This window comes from Micropterus salmoides, unplaced genomic scaffold (genome assembly GCF_014851395.1).
Source record: "Micropterus salmoides isolate LMB-PRFRI ecotype aquatic unplaced genomic scaffold, ASM1485139v1 Ms_hic_scaffold_18, whole genome shotgun sequence".
In the NCBI taxonomy this organism is placed as follows: domain Eukaryota; kingdom Metazoa; phylum Chordata; class Actinopteri; order Centrarchiformes; family Centrarchidae; genus Micropterus; species Micropterus salmoides.
This window is the reverse complement of record NW_024040928.1, coordinates 27,475,566-27,498,797: the sequence shown is the minus strand read 5'-3', so window position 1 is coordinate 27,498,797 and position 23,232 is coordinate 27,475,566. Positions and strand designations below refer to the sequence as shown.

General features: G+C 41.8%; 1 protein-coding gene across 8 annotated transcripts in view; it reads left to right on the top strand.

Annotated features, from left to right (window-relative positions):
- Window positions 1-23,232, top strand: part of col12a1b (collagen, type XII, alpha 1b) — a 151,569-nt gene that overhangs the window by 95,568 nt on the left and 32,769 nt on the right. For all 8 annotated transcript variants that reach the window (XM_038726224.1, XM_038726231.1, XM_038726225.1 and 5 more), the window contains 15 exons: window positions 3,547-3,676; window positions 5,872-6,014; window positions 7,357-7,486; window positions 9,167-9,286; window positions 9,750-9,896; window positions 10,907-11,023; window positions 14,153-14,305; window positions 15,233-15,307; window positions 17,433-17,572; window positions 18,098-18,221; window positions 18,302-18,445; window positions 18,766-18,930; window positions 19,043-19,081; window positions 19,172-19,310; window positions 22,245-22,387. In XM_038726224.1, coding sequence (XP_038582152.1) covers window positions 3,547-3,676; window positions 5,872-6,014; window positions 7,357-7,486; window positions 9,167-9,286; window positions 9,750-9,896; window positions 10,907-11,023; window positions 14,153-14,305; window positions 15,233-15,307; window positions 17,433-17,572; window positions 18,098-18,221; window positions 18,302-18,445; window positions 18,766-18,930; window positions 19,043-19,081; window positions 19,172-19,310; window positions 22,245-22,387 — 1,909 coding nt within the window. The remainder of the gene's footprint in view (window positions 1-3,546; window positions 3,677-5,871; window positions 6,015-7,356; window positions 7,487-9,166; window positions 9,287-9,749; window positions 9,897-10,906; window positions 11,024-14,152; window positions 14,306-15,232; window positions 15,308-17,432; window positions 17,573-18,097; window positions 18,222-18,301; window positions 18,446-18,765; window positions 18,931-19,042; window positions 19,082-19,171; window positions 19,311-22,244; window positions 22,388-23,232) is intronic.

Below are 23,232 nucleotides of genomic sequence, written 5' to 3'. Positions count from 1 at the left end.
GTTTTTGTCTTGTTTTTCTACGATAAAGAGGAGATCATGACAGACAGGGCTAAGACTAATGATTATGTTTATTAATGACTAATCTGTCTGGATTACTCAATTGTTCATTTAGTCTATAAATGGCCAATAAGTAATGAAAATGTCCTAGAGCCTAAGGTGACATCTTCAAATGTATTGTTTTGCCTGGCCTACTCTCCAAAACACAAAGATTATCAATTTCTATGGATCTAAAACAAAGAATACCGGGTGATTCTCACACTTGAGAAACTGGAAAATTGATTAATTCGCTAATAATTTCTGAATTTAAATTTTATTTTAGTTAGAAATAATTAGACAAGAGCAGAGTTTTGAAACCTACTAAATGAGATGGATTTTAGACTAAAGGAGAAAAGACTTGGTACTCGACTTTAACATCAGTTACTCCTGACTTCACCTGGACCTTTTGACTAGGAATGAATGAACAAAGTGGGCAGCAAATCAGCTCTTCATTACACAGACAATGGATATCCTTTGAATCAATCTGATGGCAGCCAATCACGCTGCATACTGAGGAGGTAAAAGGTGAGTTTGTCATTGCAGACAACTGGTCATACCTCAGAATATCACAATGGGCTTTCCAGTCTTGAAATTAGGCTTTCAGGTCTTGATTTGGGACCAGACTTGAGGCTTGACTTGGGACTTGACTTGAGATTTGTAGGTCTTAACTTGAGGCTTTTGGTCTTGACATGGGACCTTTTCCCTCCTCTGGATTTTCGTCCACTCTGTGTATTGAGTGTTACTAACCTTATTGCATCAGGCTGATCTACTTTGGTTTGTTTGAAAGTCTTAATCAGTTTTATCCGTTTCTCCTCCACATCTGATTAAACCAGTGAAATCAAAGCCGGGTCACAGCTTTCACTGGGTCTGTCTCTTTCATGGAAACAACAGGTGGTCCCTTCTGGCCGTTCCCATTTGTTTCACTAAGTGTTCGTGTTGATGTTGCACAGATGTTTGAACAGCAGTTATTATGGCGATGCTCTTAAATATGGAAATCATGACTTGTCAGCTTTTTGAATTTCTCCATCAGCACTGATTTCATGCACCAGTGCACATATCTGGATCGCAGGGAGAGAAAACTGGGCTATATTTCCCCACAAAGAGTTTGAACTCTGTGACTGAAGTTTGGAAGTATTGCACATCAGACACATCTGTGACTGACATCAGTAAAAGCTCCTATGTTTGACGTTTTCAGGGCCATACGGATATAATCTAATTTTGCTGTTTTGCTGATTAGGATCTGCTTTGATAATAGTGAAGCACAGTTTATTAACACCCATGGTCACCACACTGGTTTATAATCCCCCGTGGTCACAATTTCTATCTATTTTCACTTTTGTTGTATTTCATTTTTAATTAACTTTGATTTTGTTTTGTTCTGAGAGGAAGCTGGTTTGGCTTGGAGAAACAGACAAGACGCAAAGATGAGCTCAGAAATGCAGAGGTTTGCCAACACTTAATGACTAATTCAGTGTAATGTATAAAGACAGATGTGTCAATTCAGGCCCCGCAGCTGCTGTAAACTTATTAATCAACAGAGGAATTGATTTGAGTGAGACAGTGCCGCTTTGAAATAGAAAATTCTAAGGTTGTATCATTGGATGGAGTTATTGAGAAGGCAGAACCAAAAGAGATTTTAGAGTAGAAAGTAATACACTTTATGGCCAAAAATATGTGGAAACTATAAGATTACACCCACATGTGATTTGTGAACATGTGATTCCAAAACCATGGGTATTAATGTTTTAACAGCCTCCACTCTTCTGGTGTCGGGCTTTCTACCAGAAGCAGGCTGCAGATATTTGCTTCAGCCACAAGAGCATGAGTGAGGTCCAACATTGATGTTGGGTGATCAGGTCTGGCTTAATGTCGCCGCTCCAGTTCATCTGAAAGGTGTTGGATGGGGTGGAGGTCAGTCAAGTTCTTCCAAACCAAACTGGGAAGACCCATTTCTTTATGCCCGGGGGTGTTGAAACAGGAGCACGGGCTGTTGACACAAAGTTGGAAGGACACAACAGAATTTTATGCTGCAGTGTTAAGATTTGATTTAATCAGAGGAATGCGTTGTCCACACTTTTGATCATATAACGTACATGCTCCTGGGTTATTTTCATTAATTTGGCCGATGGGTGCCAGGAAACTTCCCATCTAGCTGAAGCAGGTACAGATTTGTCTGGGGATAGACTAGCTATTATAACTCTATAGAAGGTTTACTAAAGTAAACAGTGCAAAACAAACTGTTTCCATCCCTCAACTTTTCATTTTAAAATTACACTTCTGAAGATGGGTGTACATTGTAGTTCATCCTTATACGGTGGAAGGAGCCACGTTGGTACAACCAAAGGTATTGTGACCACCAATGAGGGGTCAGCTATGCTAACTGGCTAACCTTAAAATTATTAAGTAACTTTTTTTAGTTACTGTTGTTGTCTGACATGCAGCTAACTATTATGTTAGGGACAAGAAAGGTGTAGCCAACAAAAGTCATCAGTAAAAATAACATTCTTTACTTCATGAGTTCTGGCATTTAAAAAAAAAAAAAAAAAACATTAGCAAACATCATAGTTGAGCTTTTAGAAAGTTTGTACTGATGAAGTCATGAATACCATATCAGTGGATCGTTCAAGTTGATTCTCTAAGACAGTAATCACAACCCTCTTAAAAGCCCACAATTAACCACATGAATTAGGATTATTTGGCTCCATACACTGAGATTTTCCTGAACCAGTGACCTGCATCTCAACCCTCGAGCAGCTCTGCCTTCAGCTGTATGACTACACCTCCAGTCTAACATAATTCATTGTGTTTTAAAAGGACAGCAGCCAATCCACCGGCCTTACTAGTGCGTGGACTGGAGGGATTTGACCCCAGGTCAGCAGGCGTAATGTGTGCTTCCAGTTGTGGGATCTCAACCACCTCATCACTGAAGAACCAGTTTCATGGTCCAGAAGCTTAGGGTTCAAAACCCTTTGAGACATTTGCTTTAACCAAAACAAAAGCTTAAGATGAGGGTGGACTGGAGTTCAACCAGCAGATATATTTCCCATGATGTAATGGATTGATTTTTATGGCTCAGAAAGCAGGGGATAGGTGCCGTGATAATCCCAGTGACAAGAGACGGTCTGCAGTCATACTTGTTGTTAGAAAACACGTCGAGCTACATGTCTGAACCTGCTGAGTCGTCGACAGATCCCGCACTCTCCAGCCGCTTCCTAGCAGAAACTGTTTATCCGTCGGTCCACTTACTGAGTGAATGATTTGTTTGGCGGCTAACCTCCCAGGCCTTTTGTTAGTGTTACAGCAAAGCTTTGGCAGCTGAATGCTTTGGAGATAACTGGATGTGGGATGAGCAGTGAGGTCATTATGTACGTTATTACTGCCAGATCTCTATGTAATGCGTGAAGAGGCTCATTTGAATAGGCAAAGCTTTCCCGCTGTGGCTGTAGTGGTGGTGATGATGATGTCTATACATTTTTTAACTCTTGGATTTTGTTTTTTTTCTCCAAAAAGGTCCTGGTTCCAGGAAATATTAACAATGCCTTCCTGGACAACCTGATCCCAGACACTCCCTATTCGGTCACTGTCTCAGCTCTGTACGCCGACGGGGAGGGATCGCCAGTCAAGAACAACGGCAAAACACGTAAGTACAACAGCAATCTCGCATCCTTGACAGCATATGCAGTCAGGTGGCTGACTCCTGCTTACTGTGAGTCACATGCATGGATGCATAAGTGTTCATCTCAACAAGTTAATCGGTGTTTAGTTTCTGACACAGTTTCTCTCAACAAATGACGAGATCTTATCAAGAGGGGTTCAGTGGTGCTTCACTGGTAGCTGTCATAAAACAAACAGCTAGTACAATAGCGCAAACAGGACAAGAGGAGCATACTTTCCAAACTAGTTAATGTTAACAAAATAAGAAGCTTATGCCATTACTTATTTCACATGTGCTCTGCCACTTATGTACTCATAAAACGGGAGTTGCATCCAGATAATGTCTGTTTCTGTTTCCTTATTGACTGTTAAACGAAAATGACGCCTTTGCCTCTGTATTCGGTTAATAGTCAAAACAAGTCAAAAACTTGTTAAAACTCTAGTTTGACCTACTGGCCAGTAAACTTTCTCTGACTAGCCTTAGCACTGCTTCAGCACACCTGTCTGTTTTATTTAACTTTATAAGAGACAGATTGAGTAAAGTGATGAAAATATGCTGTAAAGTAAATTGTGCCGTTTTTTTAAGTGCCTCGCACCTAAAATTCCCAATAACTTTAATTAATTGTCCCAAGAAACACATTCAAGCAGATCTACAGAAGTTTCATTAGCATTAGCTTGCTAGCTTAATTCAACATCTGTCTGTTTGATTAGAAAAAGAGACCTTGGCTGTATTGAAAACCGCCTACTATACATGGTATGGTGTGTGCATGGGCTTGGCCTAAATGTTGTATGCAAACAAAGGCAAAATCTGCATTATGCCAAAAATACCCAGATGTCATACTGATTTGGCAAAAAATCTCCTGGCTAATTTTCAACTGCAGTCCTTCCCCAAGATGTTTAGAGACCTTAAAAATGATCAAATGTACAGAACAAGGACATCGAAACACCATAAAGACAGCAACAGCAACAAAACAGGACTGATCAAAAACACAACACAAGCCGTGCTGAACAACCGCAAACAGTAACACAGTAATAATACAGAAACAACAGACACCATTACAAGCGTTATGGCTTTGTTATTGTTGGTAGGACAAATGCAGCTATAACATTTCGTTACATATCAGCTGCTTCCTTTTTCTCCTTACACAAGATTAGACAATAATGGTATAAGTGGTAGGCTACATATATTTATATTCCCCCTATTGTTTACTTACGTTTTCCAGAATCAGAAGGAGCTTTATTTCCAAGTAGTGTTTTGCACATACAAGAAATTTGCTTTAGTGATAAGGGGCTACACGTAGACAAACATACAGTTGACATAAATAAATCTAGAAATATATATAAATATGGAATGGACAATGCAAGTTATATGAATAATAAAAAGAAAAGAGAAAAATAAAACTCTTTTGCAGAGAAAGAACAACGTCGCACATATTTACATGTGCAATATTCCGGGTTTGTGTTGTGCAGACGTGTTGCAACAGAAGAGTATTGTGTACATAAATATAAAAATATACAACAACAAAGATTAACAGTTAACAACAGATATGTGCAATGTGCCAGATTTGTGCATGATATGAAATATTTACATGTGCAGAGACATTTGTATTATTTTTAAGGGGGGAGCGTCAGTGGGGGGGCCTTGCTGATGAGGCTAGCTGCAGACGGGAAGAAGCTGTGTTTGTGGCGAGAGGTTTTGGTCATGGTGGACCGCAGTCTGAAACGGTTTGTGTCCAAGGTGGGAGGGGTCGGCTGCAATCTTTCCTGCTCCAAAACCGGAAACCAGCTAAGCCTGGCCTTGCATACAGCAAATTAAATCGATTTAACAGTTTCTTACTGCATTTCATGGTAGTATGCAGTATGTGTACACCCTGCATACTGGGGTCCCCGGTAGCATGTAGTAGGTGATTCCAAATACAGCTCTTTTCTTAATGCACTTTGCAACAGTAATTGTCAAACTGAATTTAGATGTTTTGGTCTCTATTTTATTTCTTCAATCGTGAAAATTCTTTAAAAAGGTGCAAAACTGGATGGTTTTGTCTTTGTGGACAAGGAACATCATTTTAAAAAATCAATACCAGATTAAATGACCCCTGTAAATGTTGTTATGGTGTACAGGAAGTCACAATGTGTCATCAAACCCATTGTACAACAGTGTTTGTTGATGTGTTTGTGCTGCAGTGCCGCGGGCTGGTCCCAGGAACATGCGTGTGTTTGACGCCACCACCAGCACCCTCACCATCGGCTGGGACCACGCAGAGGGTCCGGTGCAGCAGTACAGGATCGCCTACGCCCCCATGACCGGAGACCCCATCACTGAATTTGTAAGCACACAGAAAAAAATGACACCTTGAGGCTGAAATACAGTAATCGCTGCGGCCTCAAAATAACATCACTGTAATTTTACTGTAAAAGTGTAGAGCTAGGAAAAAAAAGGAGATACTGTAAAGCATAAAAAGCCTTTAAACAAGTTTCTAATTTACATGTGTTACACAACTGGTTTAACTAAACTTTGTCCTTTTCGGTGCATTTATTAGTGTTTTTGCTTCCCGATGGTGGTATGTGTTTACCAGACTTTAGTCCTATCCACGACGACGCATTTGACTGACAAGAAAAGCTGCTGTTTAAAGAAATCTGAAGCACACATTAAAGACAGAAACCACTTTACAGCTCTTTCAAGAATCCTCAAAGTGAGAAAACCCTTCGAGGCAGACGGATTTGTTAAGATGTAACAAAGAAAAATGCTCATGTTGTCCAATCGACCGTCTACGTTTTAGCAATAATGAGAGATTAACTTCCGGTAAAGACGTGTTCTGTTTTGGATAAATGTTTTAGATAAACTCTTGATACACTCTCACGGTTCACCATTTGCCGTGATGTTCCATGCAAGCTATGTAGTGAAGTCACATCTCCGGATTCCCTTGGCTCGTTCAGGTTATAAATCACAGATTATTGAGACTAATTACAGGCGCTGTTAAACAAACACTACAATTTGGCCATAATAACGTTATTAATAGTCCTAAATAATGAGTTGGACCTGCGGTGGAGGGCGGAGACGGCCCAGCTGTGCTCCCCCCTCTCTCACTTGTTAGTGAAACACCTGTTCTGCATGAGTCGGCTAACTGCAGCGGAGGGACGCCAATGAAAGGATTTCTCCAGACTGGAACTCATAACCATTTATAAATGCATTTAATTATTACAATTTAGCATCTGTGGCTAATGGAGACGGTTTGTGTTTGTACACAGCTCCCACATGCAGCAATTTCCTGATTATTAGAGAGTATTCTGCAGACAGATCAGTCTGAATACTTTCAGATATTAATAAACGGGACGATAAAGACGTCAAAATTGATTTCTTCTATTTATCTATATTATAAAATGTATTTTCATGTTTAAATATTGACTGGTGAGAGAGTGAACAGGCAGCTGAGAGGTAGCTTATATTGGTGCTGCGTCTGCTGACATGGACATAAACGTTCGTTATAAATGTATCTGCAAGAAAAGAGCAAACAGGAACACCTACACAGAGCACAGAGTTTCTTTCTAGAAACCTTCTCCCTGTCTTCTCAGGATTCTCTGTGAATGTAAAAGCAACAAACTCATTTTTGCTGAAACGTTTTCCTCCGTGTCTGAAAGCCTCTGACTCCCTGGTGTTTTGATCCTCAGACTGTGGTTCCAGGAAACAGGAACAACGCCATGCTGCAGAATCTGCTCCCCGACACCCCGTACAACATCACTGTAGTGGCCATCTACGCCGAGGGCCCCGGAGGGTCCCTCAATGGAAACGGACGTACAGGTGAGGCAGCCGGGCTCTAACACAGCCTGTTTTTGTGTGTTCAAAACGGAGCCAGAACTCAACAGCATGTCCAGCAACGCAAGTCCGATTGTCTCACAGAGTCTACGCAGGCGGTGCCGCTTCAGTCCTCTGCTACAGGATGCGTTCAAGCACAGCACTGCTTAAAAGTCCTCTGTTTTTATGGCAATCCGACCGATACTACTGTTATCTTAATCTCTCAATTTCTGATCTTTTAATGAGCTTTTTCGCTCCTGCAGAAGATGATAATGTGTTGAAAGTTACATATTTCAGCTTCAACCGCATCACAATGTTGGCTCTGTAATACGCGCTATAGTTGTGTAGCAAACAAGGTTTAAGTCAATCGGATTTACAAGAATGACAAGTTTCCAGTCAAACAGCAGACAAATCACCAGTTTTATTCAATTATTTTTGGATCACCAAGTTGGACGTTGATTGTAAAGGGGCTGCGGTGTCCTTTTTAGCACTTTAAAGAAATACCGCAACATTACTAGAACATCAGAAAGAAGATGTTTAACTGCTCCTGCAAAATAATCCACTTCTCCACCATCATACCATCAGTACGTTACTAACAACTGTCGACCACAAAGACTCTGGAGATGTGAGGAGGCGATTGTGCAACATAGCAGTGTACCTAGCTCTGTTGCGGAGAAAGTATGGCGGTGTGGATCAAACTTTTTAGAGCCAACTTTCAAACTTCCCAACGGAGGCTTCCTTTTACGGATTGGAGCTGTTCACATTAACTCACATTAGAACAAACTGAAAAAGTTGCACTCCAGTCTGCTTTACAACATTTCCAATAAGGATGTAATGGGTATCAATGTCTTGCTGTGGTCTCACAGTTTGTTGCAGGGATTGAACCTGTGAACTCTGCGTTACGGCTCGCTCCCGCCGAGCCTTCTGCTGCTGATAGAACAGTTGAGCTAAACACACCCTCCGCTCGCAGCTCCACGGGCCAGCGGTGCCGGAGAGGGGAGTGCAGTGAAAATAAATACAGTAGACATACGTTAGTCAACAGTGCCAACATGTGTTAACGCGACGAGTTCAGACCACTGCGATCTCACAGGAGCTGAAATGGGAGAGCACTTCACTGGTGAGCAGTAGCATTAGTTATACAAACAATAGAAACGGGAAGAAAGTGTGTGTGTGTGTGTGAGGCGTCAGTCCAAGTCAGAGCTCCGCAGACGCCCGGCTCGCTCAAAGGCTGAGAAAAGACCCAAATCTAAACTTGTGCAATGTCACACATAATGAATTTCAAAAACGAATGAAGGGCAAAGTAATCAGCAGTGACTTGCTAACGAGGAGGTAGAAATGTTCACCCTGGAAGTGGTTTAGTGGTTCAGTTTTTATATACTGAAAAGGCAAAAGAAGCAGAATCTCAGAACAGCTGAGAAAGTGTCGCTTATTTTAACAAAACAAATGTGCAAAACAATTAACAATACAACTTTAAAACTGTAAAAAGATGCTTCTTTTAAAACCAGAGCAGCCTTAAGCTACCACAGACCGGATCTCTGATATTTTGGGGATGTTGATGAGCTTCGGGTAGACGGATTTCCCCACTTTTTACTTTTATAAAACATCTGAAGATTCAGCAAGTTGACGTCGCCTCCAGCTGACTTATGTGGAAATTGTTGTTGACATGTGTCTTCACTCTCGTCGCAGTCGGCCTCTTGAGTCCCAGGAACCTTCGTGTCTCAGATGAGTGGTACACCCGATTCAGAGTGTCCTGGGACCCGGTGCCAGCTCCTGTCCAGGGATACAAACTGATCTACTCTCCTGCAGGTGAGACAATATGTCACTGCTCTGTGGTTCAGAACATTTATGTGGCTGTTTGCTCTTTCAAAAGAAGTGAATGTTGGTCAACCATGAAAAGTTTGATTTATTTGAATATTTTTAGGAAGAAAAGGGGGTGAGTCCCTTTCCCCAGCTTTGGAACTACTACTTTTAAAAAAAATAAAGAGGAAAATAACTGAATGGTATTTTAATATAACCAGAGGAATATAAAATAAACCCAGTCAGTTTTAGTTAAGTGTGAGTTCACAGTTCGAAACTGCTTCACTAAGCATGAAAGATCATTCCTGAGGGTCAGTTGGAGATGGGATTTGTTGACATGTTAGCTCAGTAGCTGTTGTGATTTCATCCATTGCACTTTTAGGACTTCCTCTCAGATTAAAGACAGTGTGGTGTGGTCACATGCATGTTTCACTTCTGCACTCCTACCATTTTATTTCTCTTGTCTTTCCAGGCACAAACCAGCCTATAGACATGTTTGTGGGCGACGTGACCTCTTACACTCTGCACAACCTGCAGCCTGGAACCACCTACGATCTTAAAGTGGTGGCCCATTACACCGGCGGCGTGAGCGGACCGCTCCTCGGACAGGGAACAACACGTACGTACAGTTGCTGTGTAGAACGGACAAATGCATGAAGTCCTACTGCCAGGAACTTCTAGAAAATAGTCAGTTATTTAAAATCACAACACATTTTTCTCATTCACGCCCGATGGCACCTAGCAGCAGGGGTATTTTTTTTGTCCCCTAGTTAAGCTTTTCCTCAGATTCTGAGATCTCATCTGCTGAGGTTTCTACCACCCAAATACAGTGACGTTTAAAAAGAATTTAATGTGTGGGATTTAAGTAAAAAAAACAAAACAACAAAAGAACTTGACACTTGACTTGGGATGTCAGGGACGATTTATCAAGGTCATAGTTGTCCAAAGAAGGTTAAAGTCAACTGCAACTGCACTTGGATGAAACGTTACTTGAAAGGTTTTGCCTCGCGGACGCTGACTTGGGATGTGAATGTTTTGAGATTTGACTTACTTCAGTGAAAACCTTCATGTCTTAGTTTCAACCTGGCAAAATCTTTCAAATCATTTTATTTTAACTTTCTGGAAACAATGTTGGTACAAATACTGTCTGCGACCAGAGACCCAACTGCCGATTGCAATTTTCTTTTTAAAGACTTAAGTCTTGACTTGGACTTGCAGGACTTGAGACTTGTCTCAAACGGTGTGAAACCTGTCTTGGACTTGTCCTTAATGAGGTACAAACTCTGGTTTAGGGTGTATTAAAACGTTACAAAAGTGAAAATTTGAAAACTCCACAGCATGCCTCTGTAAATCTGGGTGATTTTGAGCTGAAAGCATCAGCAGTGGAAATATCCAACTTCCGAAACTGCTTCATACCACAAAGGATAAAAGGATTTTTTACTTATTTAACTTGGGTGTCACATCCACCAGGGGAAAAACAGTCTCTCTGTCTTTTAAACAAATGTGAGTTTGCACCGTTCAGGATCTCCTCAGGATATTTATGAAACGTTTTCCAAACGGGCGGTAGAAACCCAGAAATGTCTCTTTTGATATGTCTTGATCTGTTGAAATGTGACGTTCTGTCCTCAGTCTACCTGAACGTCACCAACATTGAGACCTTCAACGTCGACCACGACAAGTTCTGCATCAAATGGACTCCTCACAGGGCGGCCACATCGTACCGCATCAAACTCAACCCTGCGGACCGTAAGTCTCCTCGACGTTTCACTGTTTATACCAGTTAACATAACCACCACTTTTTTGAATGTCAAACTTTACATTATGTATAACTATATCTTTGAGATTTGGGACTGTTTGTTGGACAGAACGTGCTGGAAATACAGCAACCGCATTTACTTCTTGAAAAATCAATTATTAGAACTGTTGCTTAATTTTTTTGTCTACGCTGGACAGAGACAAAACGACAACACCAGCTTCTTTCTCAAGTAAAGCATTTCGTCAACTGTCCCTATTAATACTTGATGTGGTGGTGTGGTCCACTCTCAACAGTCCGATCTTGATCGGGGGTGACTTGTTTGAGGTTATGCATGCGGTAATGTGTGCAATAAGACTCGCAGCAGATGTTTTGAAGGCCTACCTCCAGATGAGGTCACCCCTGTGGCCGTGGATTCTACAGATCCTTCATAGCGTTTAGCAGACTGTGTCTGCTGTTGGATTACGTCTAGTCTTGACTTTTTTTTTTTTTCCTCTCGGAGACTGTTTATCTTTTAGGCCTCCTCCTTGTGATTATTACTCGGAGCAGGATGCAAGTTTTGGCCGGGATTTAAAGCGTACGACCACCAAGCTTTAATTGTGTCTCTGTCTGTAAAGATTACATCCTTTTCGATTACTGCGGGGTCTTTGAATCCCATCTGGTTCATATTCGCACATGGACACGGGTTGGCGGTTAAAGAGCAGGAAAAACCAGGATAGGGAGCATCCACATTTGAATATCTATATGGTAGTCATTAGCCATTCGAGCCGCTATGACGGGTTGCCAGAACAAATATGGGTCTGCTAGCGTGAGACAGATGGCGGGTTAACCACTACCAGAGGATCAGAACTCTTCTGCCTGAGAATCCGTCACAGTGAAAGGCAGCAGACGGTGCTCTCAAGTCAACAAATCAGTCAACTGTTTGTTCTCAAATGGAAACGCAAACAGCGGTCGGAGACGGTGGTGAGATGAGTAAGTGGAAAAACTGCGAGCGGGGAATCGTGAGCGAGGCCACGGGTCTTCTCCATTGATATTTCCTCTGTATTTTAAAAGCCATGGAAACGCTGGTTAGAAGAAGAACATGTGGCTGCCAGTTTTTAAGACTTAAGAATTATCTAATATCCTGCTTAAGTGTTTCAGGGATTATATTTTGTCAACATCACTTGTATATCTTCAGTCTTTGATAAATAGGGGCCACTGTTTTGGAGGAGATCTCGCCGAGAGGCCGAGATGTTTTTCCCAGAACAATTTATATAAAGCGAGTTTGATCATAACTTGTTGATATTACAGAGCTCATTCTGAGAGTGTTGCGTCACCAGAGCTGCTGGATTGTGTCATTTAACAGAGAATCACAAAATCCTTCTAATTTTAAGAGTTGTGCTGTCAGGCCACTGAAGAGCAGCGATCATCCTCTGTGGCAGCTGTCTCTGCGGTAAACACGCTTTGTTTGTTTGTGCTTACTAGAGCGCACAGTGTAAACCGGAAACCTTATTACCAATATATCATTGTCCAACCACGCAGAGCTGTAAACATGTCACTGTAAAAGGGTAACTTGTTGGGTTTGTTCATCACTGAGATGTTGACAAATTTGTTTTAGGAGCATTAGCTAATCTTTTATTTTCCTCCGTTAGCAACAAAACAGAGAATACAGCAACACCGACACTAAATGCATGACACGCGAGCCCCATGACGTCTTTTTAACTTTATTCATCAAGCATTTTTCAAACCAAGAGTTGGAGAAGTGCTTCACAACAAACCAGTTAAACCAATTAAAAAATAAAGAACAAGAAAAGCAGATACACAATTTCAGAGACAAAAATTCAAGGTCCTGAAAATGTATTTTCACAATCAGTTTCCTAATGAGTGACGCTGTCCTGCATGAACACAGTTCTCTCCAAATTAAGATGTTTTGGGGTTTTTTGTTTGAGTTTTTGTCTGAGCTTTTTTTTTTTACTGGTTTCAAGTGGGCGGGGCTCAGTTGGTAAAAAGATGTGACATACTTTTCCATGGACCAATCAGGGCTGACAGCATTTGAATCAGAATCTGTTGTTTGGCTGTCTGTAAATCAAAATCTGAGATTTAAGGTGAGCACAAAGAAACGTTCCTGCCTCAGCAGATGAATGTAAAACCAAACTCGGCACATCTTTCTGCCTACAGTGAGGCTCAAACGTGAAGTAACAATAAGCAAAACGCATTTTTGAGTCGAGGGTTGGCTTGAATGTTGAACCAAGTTGTCAGAGATTTTAAAAGTAACCCTATAGAGTATTTCTCCATAAATCTATGCACTGTTGGAGCACAGAAATGGCAAAATGTTGTAAAATAAAAAGATTTTTCGTCGTTTACGAAGCTGAAACACGGACTGAAGTTGCCAGCAGTATAAGCCAGCGGGCCCAGTTGTTCGTTTCTTTAAAAGCCAGAAATGTAAGCACCTGGGGAAGTAATCTTTGAGTCATTGGTAATTATCATTAATGCTATCATACCCCTGGAGGAAATATCTCAAGTTTTCACCACTTATATTAATCTTTCACAATGATTCAGAGCTTAAAAAAAACTATATAAAACCCACTGGGTGTGATTTACAAGGCTTGGACTGCGAATTTCCAGCCATTCAGGACAAACTCTGGAGCGCCCCTGTATCACAATGTCCTTCCTGCTTTCACTTAGCGGATACAGAGTACATGAATCAATGTTCCCATGTGAATGTAATCAGTCCCATGAAAACGTTTAAATGATCAGCAAAGGTGTCTTAATTTTTTTTTTAATACGCGTACGGCACCATTGGTGAGCTACAATTGATTTAGTATTTAAGTTTAATAGGAAAACAGTTTTATCAGAATATAATCTTACTGAAATAATTGAACAGAGGACCAACCTTCTGTCTATCCCCCCCCTGCCAGAAAAATGTGTAAATGATTTGTTCAAAGATGGTTTCCCACTGTGGAAAGTTTGAGAAAAGACTTCCCAACAAAGGAAGAGAGAGTGGAGCGTAAAGCCATGGAAAATCTTATTTGGTTGAGCTTAATGTAAAAGATTTAAACCTGACCATTTTAAAATGGCGTTAGTCGGTCAGTGTTCGTCTGAGGTATTGATGTAAAAACTCTCCATGCTTCCTTCCTCTGTAGCCTCCAGTAAAGGACAACATGAGATCACTATCCCCGCCGGTCTGCCTCAGTACTGCTTTGACGGACTCTCACCTGACGCTCTGTACACCGCCACTGTGTTCGTTCAGACCCCAAATCTGGAAGGCCCGGGAGTCAGCGCCAAAGAGAGAACGTGTAAGTGCTGCATTTCGGAAATGAAGTTGTTGTTGTTGTGTCATGTTTGTAGTCTTCAGACAAATCTGCTCAACTGTAGCATAAGTCATGTTCCGAGTGAATGTGTGACCCAGTAACAACTTATGGTCACTTACAGGTGACATTACGTGCTGCTGTGTCCGTGTTCAGGCCACACCGTTCACCGCTGAAATTACATTTATTCATTTTAGCTGACGCTTTTATCCAAAGCGACTTACAATTGCTATACATGTCAGAGGTCTCACGCCTCTGGAGCAACTAGGGGTTAAGTGTCTTGCACAAGGACACAATGGTGAATGGGTTTTGAACCCGGGTCTCTCACACCAAAGGCATAGTCTTATCCATTGCGCCATCACCACCAGAAGTTATATCAGGGATGTTTACCATATGTGCTGTTTAAATGCATTATAAACATCTGAATTAAATGAAAAATGTCAGTTTTTAATATGAAAATGCACATTCTTACTTGATCTAGAGCAATCTACTTATTGATTACTATGAGAAAGAATGCCGCATGTGATGAATGGGGGAAAATGTGTTTTTCTTATCAAATATTTAATCAAAATCAAACTGGACATGTTTGAGAGAATATACAGCACACAAATGAATGTTGTGAGATGTTTTTGTTGAACACCGGCCAGCTGCCTCCACATCCAGAACCCGGCACCTCGGTTTTATCAAAGGAAACATGATCGTAGTAACGAGCTGCATCTTTCCAACGCGCCTAGTGAAAATGTGAACTGCGGTGTCTGAGATGTGAAGCAGGATTCAGACGCTCTGCACTATACAAACACTGAGTTACATCATCTCACAGGACTGATCCAAAACAATGACTTCATCATGTGACATGTTTACTGTTATTCTGTATTCATTAGAACGATGTTTATGGCCTGTTTTTGTTACTCACAGTGGTGAAGCCCACTCCGGTTCCAACGCTCCCACCAACCCCGACCCCTCCGCCCACCATCCCCCCAGGATGGGCAGGTAAGCGTCTAACGACACCCATAATCCTTTGCTGTCTAATGTGCACAATTGTTTTTCTGGCCATGTGCACAGAGAAGGTCGTTACAGCCAATCAAATCATTTCACTTTATTGTATGAAGCAGTTAGATCCCTGTTCTCTGATAGGCCGACACTCTCAGTGATATAGCTATATAAAAGAATCTATACATCAGACTTTCATCAGCAACCCACATTGGCTTTCAACCCAATGTCTCCTAGTGAATCTATATTTCTTCTTTTGCCGGACAAGGGACCAAACATCTACTTGGGGAATAGAGCACCGCTAATGTCAGTTTGCAGGCTAGTTAGCTGGCAGCACACTGATGAGCTTAAAAACGTACCTGCGGTTGTGAAAATCAGTTAGTTTAAATGGTTCATTTCAGGGGAATCAGTGCAATAGGTGCCTTTGCACACAAGGATGAATTAAGTCTTTGACTAACAGCGCACCACTGACGGTGATCACTTTTTTAAGGAGAAGGGATTAGCTTCTATTTGACCTCCTGTTGGGACCAGTGTTGGGCAAGGTACTCAGAAATGGTAATAAGCTACTAGTTACTTATTACTCCTTAACTTGTTACTGGGTGATAAAAGTACCTTACTATATTACTTTCACTACCCCCCAAACAAAGCAGACGTTAATATCACATTCATAACAGCAGCAAGGAGGAAGGTGTTTATTTTTTTAAACATACAATGCTTCTTAACACCACCAGCTGAAATAATAAAATAAAGCAAGTAAATCCCGACTTTTGAACAACTGTTTTTCTCCACATGTATTTATAAAACCAGTATTTTTACAACGCCACTCTCTCCCCACGAGTCCGAGCATCAGTGGCAGCAGCTGCCAGAGTTTCTTTCTGCAAGTTTCACGTCGCTGTGCTGCTTCAATAAATTAAATGTAGAGTTGTTGGCGGTTGAAAGCTTTTTGATGGTCTCACAGCGTTTACACTAGACGACATTGTTCTTTGCATCTTAGGCTGTGACACAATAATAGTGATAGGCTACTTACAGCCGTCAAAAGAACACCTCTCTCCCTCATTCTCTTCCTTTTGCTTTCTGGCTTATGAACAACACAAGGTCAGGTGCCGCTGACCTGCTGTACAGTCGCGCATTCACGTCAAGGATGCCGCGTTCAGTATCCAGTTACTTGGATTTGTAACTGTAATAATACTGTTTTGGAAAAGTATTCCATTACACTCCTAGTTACTGGATTACAGTAATATTACTTTTCCCAGTAACTAGTAGTGTAACGGACCAGTGCCGACACTGGTGCTCCACAAAAGAGACACCGTTATGAGCCAGGAATCAAAGGTATAAATACGTCTTTTGTATTAACTGTGCTAAATCTGATCTATAAACATTCAAATTTACATTTTGCAAAAAGGGTTTGGGGTTGTGGAAGCTAAAAGAAGCATAGAAGTGACTGTTAAAACTCCGCAATGCAGCGCCACTTTCAGAATCACCATGTACATCCCAAAATCCTACAAAAACTCTGAAACATGGATCATCCCAGGACTGAATGGATCGAGTCTTTTTCATTCGAGCTCCTCCAAAGCAGCGTTTTGGCCGAGGCGGAGGTTTGACCGCCAACTCCTTCTGGATCCGACACGTGCCAGCAGCGGATTAATGGCTGCCACGTGTGCTGCCTGCCCTGTGGGGCGCATGCAGGGAACCACGTTGAGAACTCAGGTGTTGAAAAAGGAAGACAAGACCGGTCCAAAGAATCTGTTTGTGTCATTCGGTGTTGTGTAAAACTCTGACGAAGGCACATGAGGCAAAGATTATTCAAAGCTTTTTGCCCAATTCGTTTTCGTCTGAGAGGAACCCGTTAACGAGAGCTCACTTTCAACCCTTCTGGTGACCAAATGTTGCTTGTTTTTCTTCTTAACAGTGAAACCCATAATTACTATACATGGCCCCATCTCGTCATTTTTCTCAATCATTTTGTTTTGTTGCACGCTTTCAGCAGACTTTTATTTATTTATTTTAATGCACTCCAGCTCGCAAATAATAATTATGCCGTGTGATGCCATTTTCTCTGCTGGTGCCTGTGATCCTTGGCGGTGGACTTTAACGCCTCCCATATTGACTTGTTTTCTTGCCTCAGTTTGCAGAGGCGCAAAAGCAGATGTGGTGTTCCTCATCGACGGCTCCTGGAGCATCGGCGAGGACAGCTTCACCAAAGTCGTGCATTTTGTCTACGGCATGATCGGCGCCTTCGACGTCATCGGACCCTCAGGAATGCAGGTTGGTGTTGAAAACGCTGAACCAATAGCAGGACAGCGGTGCACTCTTGCTTCATGCAATTTTTTATTTGCATAATTAACACATTATGGTAACTGGCATACAGTGAAGAAGTACACTGGATCTGTAAAGGTGAGGATGGAAGCCATGGGGCTCTGATTAAAGCGCAATCACATCCGACGAAAAGGGGGAAAGAAATAAAGATTGTGAACAGTGGCAGGTAAAAGAAACCTGAAAAGGGAACCTCACTAAAAACCAGAGAGGGTACGGAAAAGATTAGAAATGTTATTTAACTCAATATTTTGCAAGTCCTGCAGACATGTAATGCTTTTTCTGAAGTTTCTCCATTTCCTTCCTCTGATAAACTCGACTTTTGTGTGTTTTTACGTTTTAAAATGAAGGATCTTCAGCCAGAGGTTGTCAGCCCTCTGGGACAAATCTGTGACGTGGGACTACAGTGTTTATACGTATGTAACTACGCTTGACCCTGGTGTCTTGTTAATGTCAGTGATGTGACTTTCCAAACAGGTGTCATTTGTGCAGTACAGCGACGACGCAAAGACAGAGTTCAGGCTGAACGCTTATCAAGACAAAGGTGTCGCCATGTCTTCACTGTATCACATCCCGTACCGAGGAGGAAACACCAAGACAGGTGCGATCACACACCTCAGTCAGTGAGTCAGTCAGTCAGTCAGTGAGTTGTTTATCTGACAGCTTTCCTCTGTTGAGCAGGAGGAGCGCTGAAACACACCTACGAGAAGGCCTTTTCCATTGAAAATGGAATGAGGAGAAATGTCCCCAAGGTAGTTGTGGCGATCACTGACGGACGCTCTCAGGACGAGGTGAAGAAGAGCGCTGCCAAGCTGCAGCACGCAGGTAATGGGACAATGACATGATCTGTGTTAGACAGAATATACTACAGTACGGCAGTGACCTGGATCTCATTTTTAACTGGCGTCTTCAGGACTGCAGTGTCTTCAACCATGAAACTTCCCATAATAGAGATAAATATATAAATTTCTGGAAACCCACAGACTAAATAGAAACAGCTTGTACCCATCTGAACAATGCATATTAGTAAAACCGCTCTGGTTAAAATTTGGATTGTTTCCCTCCCTCAGGGGTGACTGGACAGATTTGATACCAACAAATCGGTGAGCTGGTCTTCTGACTGTGTTTCTGTGTGCCGTCCTCAGGTTACAGCGTGTTTGCCATCGGTGTTGCGGATGTGGACTTCGTGGAGCTGCAGGGGATCGGCAGCAAACCCAGCGAGAGACACGTCTTCGTTGTGGACGACTTTGACGCTTTCGACACCATCAAGGAAAACCTGATTACATTCATTTGTGAAACCGCAACATCATGTAAGTTAAATATCTACTGCAGCAAAAAAAAAAAAAAAAAAGCCACAACTGTTTACTGTTCGGCTGCCGAATGTGGGGTTAAACGTCACACGTTTTGTTTCTTGCTCCACAGCGTGTCCCCTGATCTTCCTTAATGGATTTACTTCACCTGGTAAGCGCAAAATCACTGCTGTTCTTTTTTTAAATGTGTCCTGAATTCCTCGGTCAGATGTCCAAAACTCTTCATTTTCTTGTGTTTCAGGCTTCAGGATGCTCGAAGCGTTCAACCTGACAGAGAAGACCTACAGTTATGTTAAAGGCGTCTCTATGGAGCCGGGCTCCTTCAATAGCTACACGGCATACAGACTCCACAAAAACGCCTTCCTGACCCAGCCATCAACGTGAGTCACGTGATCTAAAAACTTTTGTTTGGTTGCGGAAGATTGTGTTGTTTTTTTTTTTTTTTCCAGGACCGATGCGAAGTGACTCAAACTTGAATTATTTAAACCGTAAAAGTCTCGTAGAGATTAAAAATCTCTTTTACAAGAGTGTTCTGGCCAAGACAGGCAGCAGCAGAATTAATAGGGTTGCAGACATAAAAACTTATAACAACTTATTATGAAAATAAATATAAAAGGGTCATAAAATATCCAAAATATTCATCAGTATGAAACAGGGGCAATATGAATCAGTCAAAGCATCTACAGCCAGATTTAAAATGACTTTAAATGCATCCAGTGAGACCAGCTCAGCGTACTTAAACACCTCTTTTCCCAAATCAGCACTGGACAGTATCCTCCACTTTTTTCATGACTGTACATCTGTACGTTACATGTAAGCAGACTGAGAACAGCCTTAAAAACTTAAAATGTGGTCAGAATCAAAGAGATTTATTCAAACACGTAATAATGTGGTTGGATTTCTGTAGATGACTGTAGAAGGTCAGCATCCCTGCTAGGTTAGTTTAGTTGGTCTAATTATGAAACTGAGTGTTTTCTGTATCTACTGCCGTACTGGTCTTTTTGTAATAAAAACAAAACATTTACTTTGTCAGCATTTAAACAATCGCTCTGAGCAGGTTTGTTAGTGGATACAACACTCATCTGAGCTGTTGATTCTAATAAGGTAATGGTTTTATCTTGTTTAAAATGGTGAGATATTACTTGTTGTTGTCCAGTAAAGAAAAACACACAAATCTCTTTTGAAAACCTAAATTTCTATCATGTTTCAGTGTATCTAGCAGTGTTTGAAGAGGGCCGCTTTTTTAATCAAAGCATGTGCATAAGTTGTTCATAAATGTTACTATTTGGCAAACTATCCAAATTAAGTATAGCCTATAAATATATTATAATGGTGGCGTTTTTTTTCCACTTTAGGCATTAGTTTTTAGAAAGAAACCCTTTGAGGAAGTGGCTAGCTTGAAAATGTGTAGCTTGGACAGTCAGCTGAGCTAACAAAGCTACCTTAGTAAGAGGTAGTGTGCGTTGTTTTGGTTGGTAAGAAGAACGTTTGGCCCCGCCCCTTGAGTTATAGCTCAACCAATTAAATGTGTCTCTCTTCAGAGCAACGCCAACTCCTGTTTGTCCTTCAAGTTGGGCGTTTGCCAGGCTCATAAGACACCATTTGAATTCGTCACTGGTTTATTTATGCATTTTTACATTAATTGCTTTTATTGAAGACCATTTTTTGTTTGGGAGCAAGAGACTGAAACAATCACAAAATCAGTCACGGTATTTTAATTCACCTAGCAACAATGTTTTCACAAATTAAACGGCAAACATATTTTCCTCTTGACGTCCTCGAAGAAAACTTTGTAGACCTAAAATCTCCGAACTCTGCAGGGAGAGCTCCCCCGGTGACGCTGCATATTTGTTGCCATTGTTGTTCTAAGTTGTTTGTGTCGGCAGCGTCCTGCACCAGCTGTGTCCAGACCGTTTTGAGCTCATTGTCTTCACAAACTGGGTCAGTGGATTTACAATGCTCCGTGAAGTCAGGCAGGACTGAGCTGGAGGTCCTGACCTGCTGTTTCACACAACAAGCCTCCCTCACGCCACTCGGTACAAATCCAACCGCGAACTAGACTGTTAATACTGGCCTCCACCCAGCACAGGCGTCCCATATCCAGAATATCACATGCAACACCAGAGTGGTGGAAAACAGCTTGAGTTCTGACTGTTTACCAAGTCTGACTCTCCAAAATGTGTAGTGACATCAGACGGACAAATGAGAAACATCCTGCTCTGACTTTTTAAAAAATGAGCCAGTGGTGGAAAAAGTATTAATCCTTTTCTCATGTAGATGTTTCAACACCAGAATAAAAACAAAACGTAATTAAAAGAAAGCCTAAGCAGCTAAAATATGGTTTTATTTCAAAGAATGAAAGAGCGGATGAGTTGGTTAAATTTTTGTATTTCCCCATCAGTTTGGTTTCTTTTGACACAGAAACCAAAATGCACCAAAAAACAAAGCCGCCAGAGAACGTTCGCTCCGCTCATTGGTTAAATGCGTTGATTGTAAACACGGGAAGCAAGAAGGCATTGTACTTTGTTTTATGTCACGGTCAGACGAGCTTTATTCATTCCCTGGTTAGCTGCCAGCGGTTGTGCAAAGTGTGAGGAGAACGCCTTGTCGGGTCAGCTTGAGAGCGAATCACGTTCCCATCAAACAAACAAACTGATCATGAATTTGTTTGTGACTAGACCAAGACCCACTGCCTCTAAAGCAGTTTTATTGGCACAGATTTTAAAACCAGAAAATGTAGAGGCCTATTCAGAAACTTTTTTAATTAACTCCTTTTAAACAAATGCAAATAAATGTAGTAAAACATATTGAAATAAATAACATAGTTGTTTTGAAAAGCTCACAGGTACTACAGGTCACAAATGTTGCTTTGTGAAAGACTGGCGGTGTCGCTGCATCCGTAAACATCCTGCCCGATCGGTTCTGCGCATGGGCATCTGTTATTAGAGATGAGGAGGAAGTGAGACTCATTAGCTTCTTCCATAAACGATATATGTAGTGGTCACATCAGATTTATGTATGCTGGGCGCAGTGTTCAGTTCTGCCCAAACGAGCTCTAACGAGAGGGGGAAAAAAATCTACCAGAATTGCAGATTTGAAAACTAGGGGTGTTCAGACGGGCAGAAATGTGTATACTATGGTCAGAAGACATGATTCACATCAGTCCTCTCGGGGACTGTGGGCCCTCGTTCATCCATGACCCGCAGTTGTACTCTAACCTGCTGTCAGTCAGTCCGTTGGGATAAGAGCAACAGGTAAATCCCGACATGTTGACAGTAAATCTAAATTCACGTCTCTTCTTGCCTCACGAACAGAGAGGTCCACCCTGAAGGTCTTCCCCACGCCTACACCATCATCCTGATGTTCCGCCTCCTGCCCGACTCGCCCACCGAGGCCTTCGACATCTGGCAGGTGTCGAGCAAAGATCACAAGCCAGAAACTGGCGTCACCATCGACCGTAAATATCCTCCTCTATTCTTATCCAACCAAGTGTGTGTGTCTGGCATGAAAACAGAGCGCGGTAATGTGTGAGGGGAAGTGAAGCAGCTGGGCCTCATTGTGTCGTATCTGTTCATGAAAAGAGTTGAGTGGGGGTGTAATGAGCCGGCTGTGCCCTCCGGCTGTTGATAACCGAGCCGACGACTTTTTACCACAAGAACCTCGTGTCACAGAGAGCTCAGCTGGCTCTCGTAAATCCTCAGTGTGTTTGCAGGACTCTCTGCTGGGCTTCAGCAGAAATCCTCCAGCGACCGTCACTTGATCTGGATTAACGACTCTTGGACGACACTGAGGTTGAGGTCTCCTAAAAGGGGAAACAAACTCTGGGCATTCACCAGGGAGGGAGGGTGATTATGGGAAGTGTAGGTGAACCAGTGTTTCTGGAGTCTGATTCATAACATGGACTAAAAGTGAATATCTCGACCTCTGCTTCAGTTTCCGCTTGTTTTCAAACCGTTAGGATGGGATCATATCATCATGAGTCATGGGGCTGGGCAATATGGCCCAAACTATTTTAAACTGCAGGATCATGTGTAGATTTAGTCTAGTTTGTAAATACCAGAGGCTTAAAATACAGGATATCTGAATCTCACATCCTAAAAATGCTCCAAAGGAACATTTGCAGGTTGTGGAGACGTGTTGGGGTTAAAACTGCTTTTTTTTTTAATGGGTTAAAACCAGGTTAGTTGGTAATGTTGTGTGGAAAGTGTGCTGCGCTGTTCCAAAAATCATCATCTTCATTTATCTAATGTATTTGATCTGTATAAATTTAGATCTCCTGCTCAAAACATTTAGAATTTATTC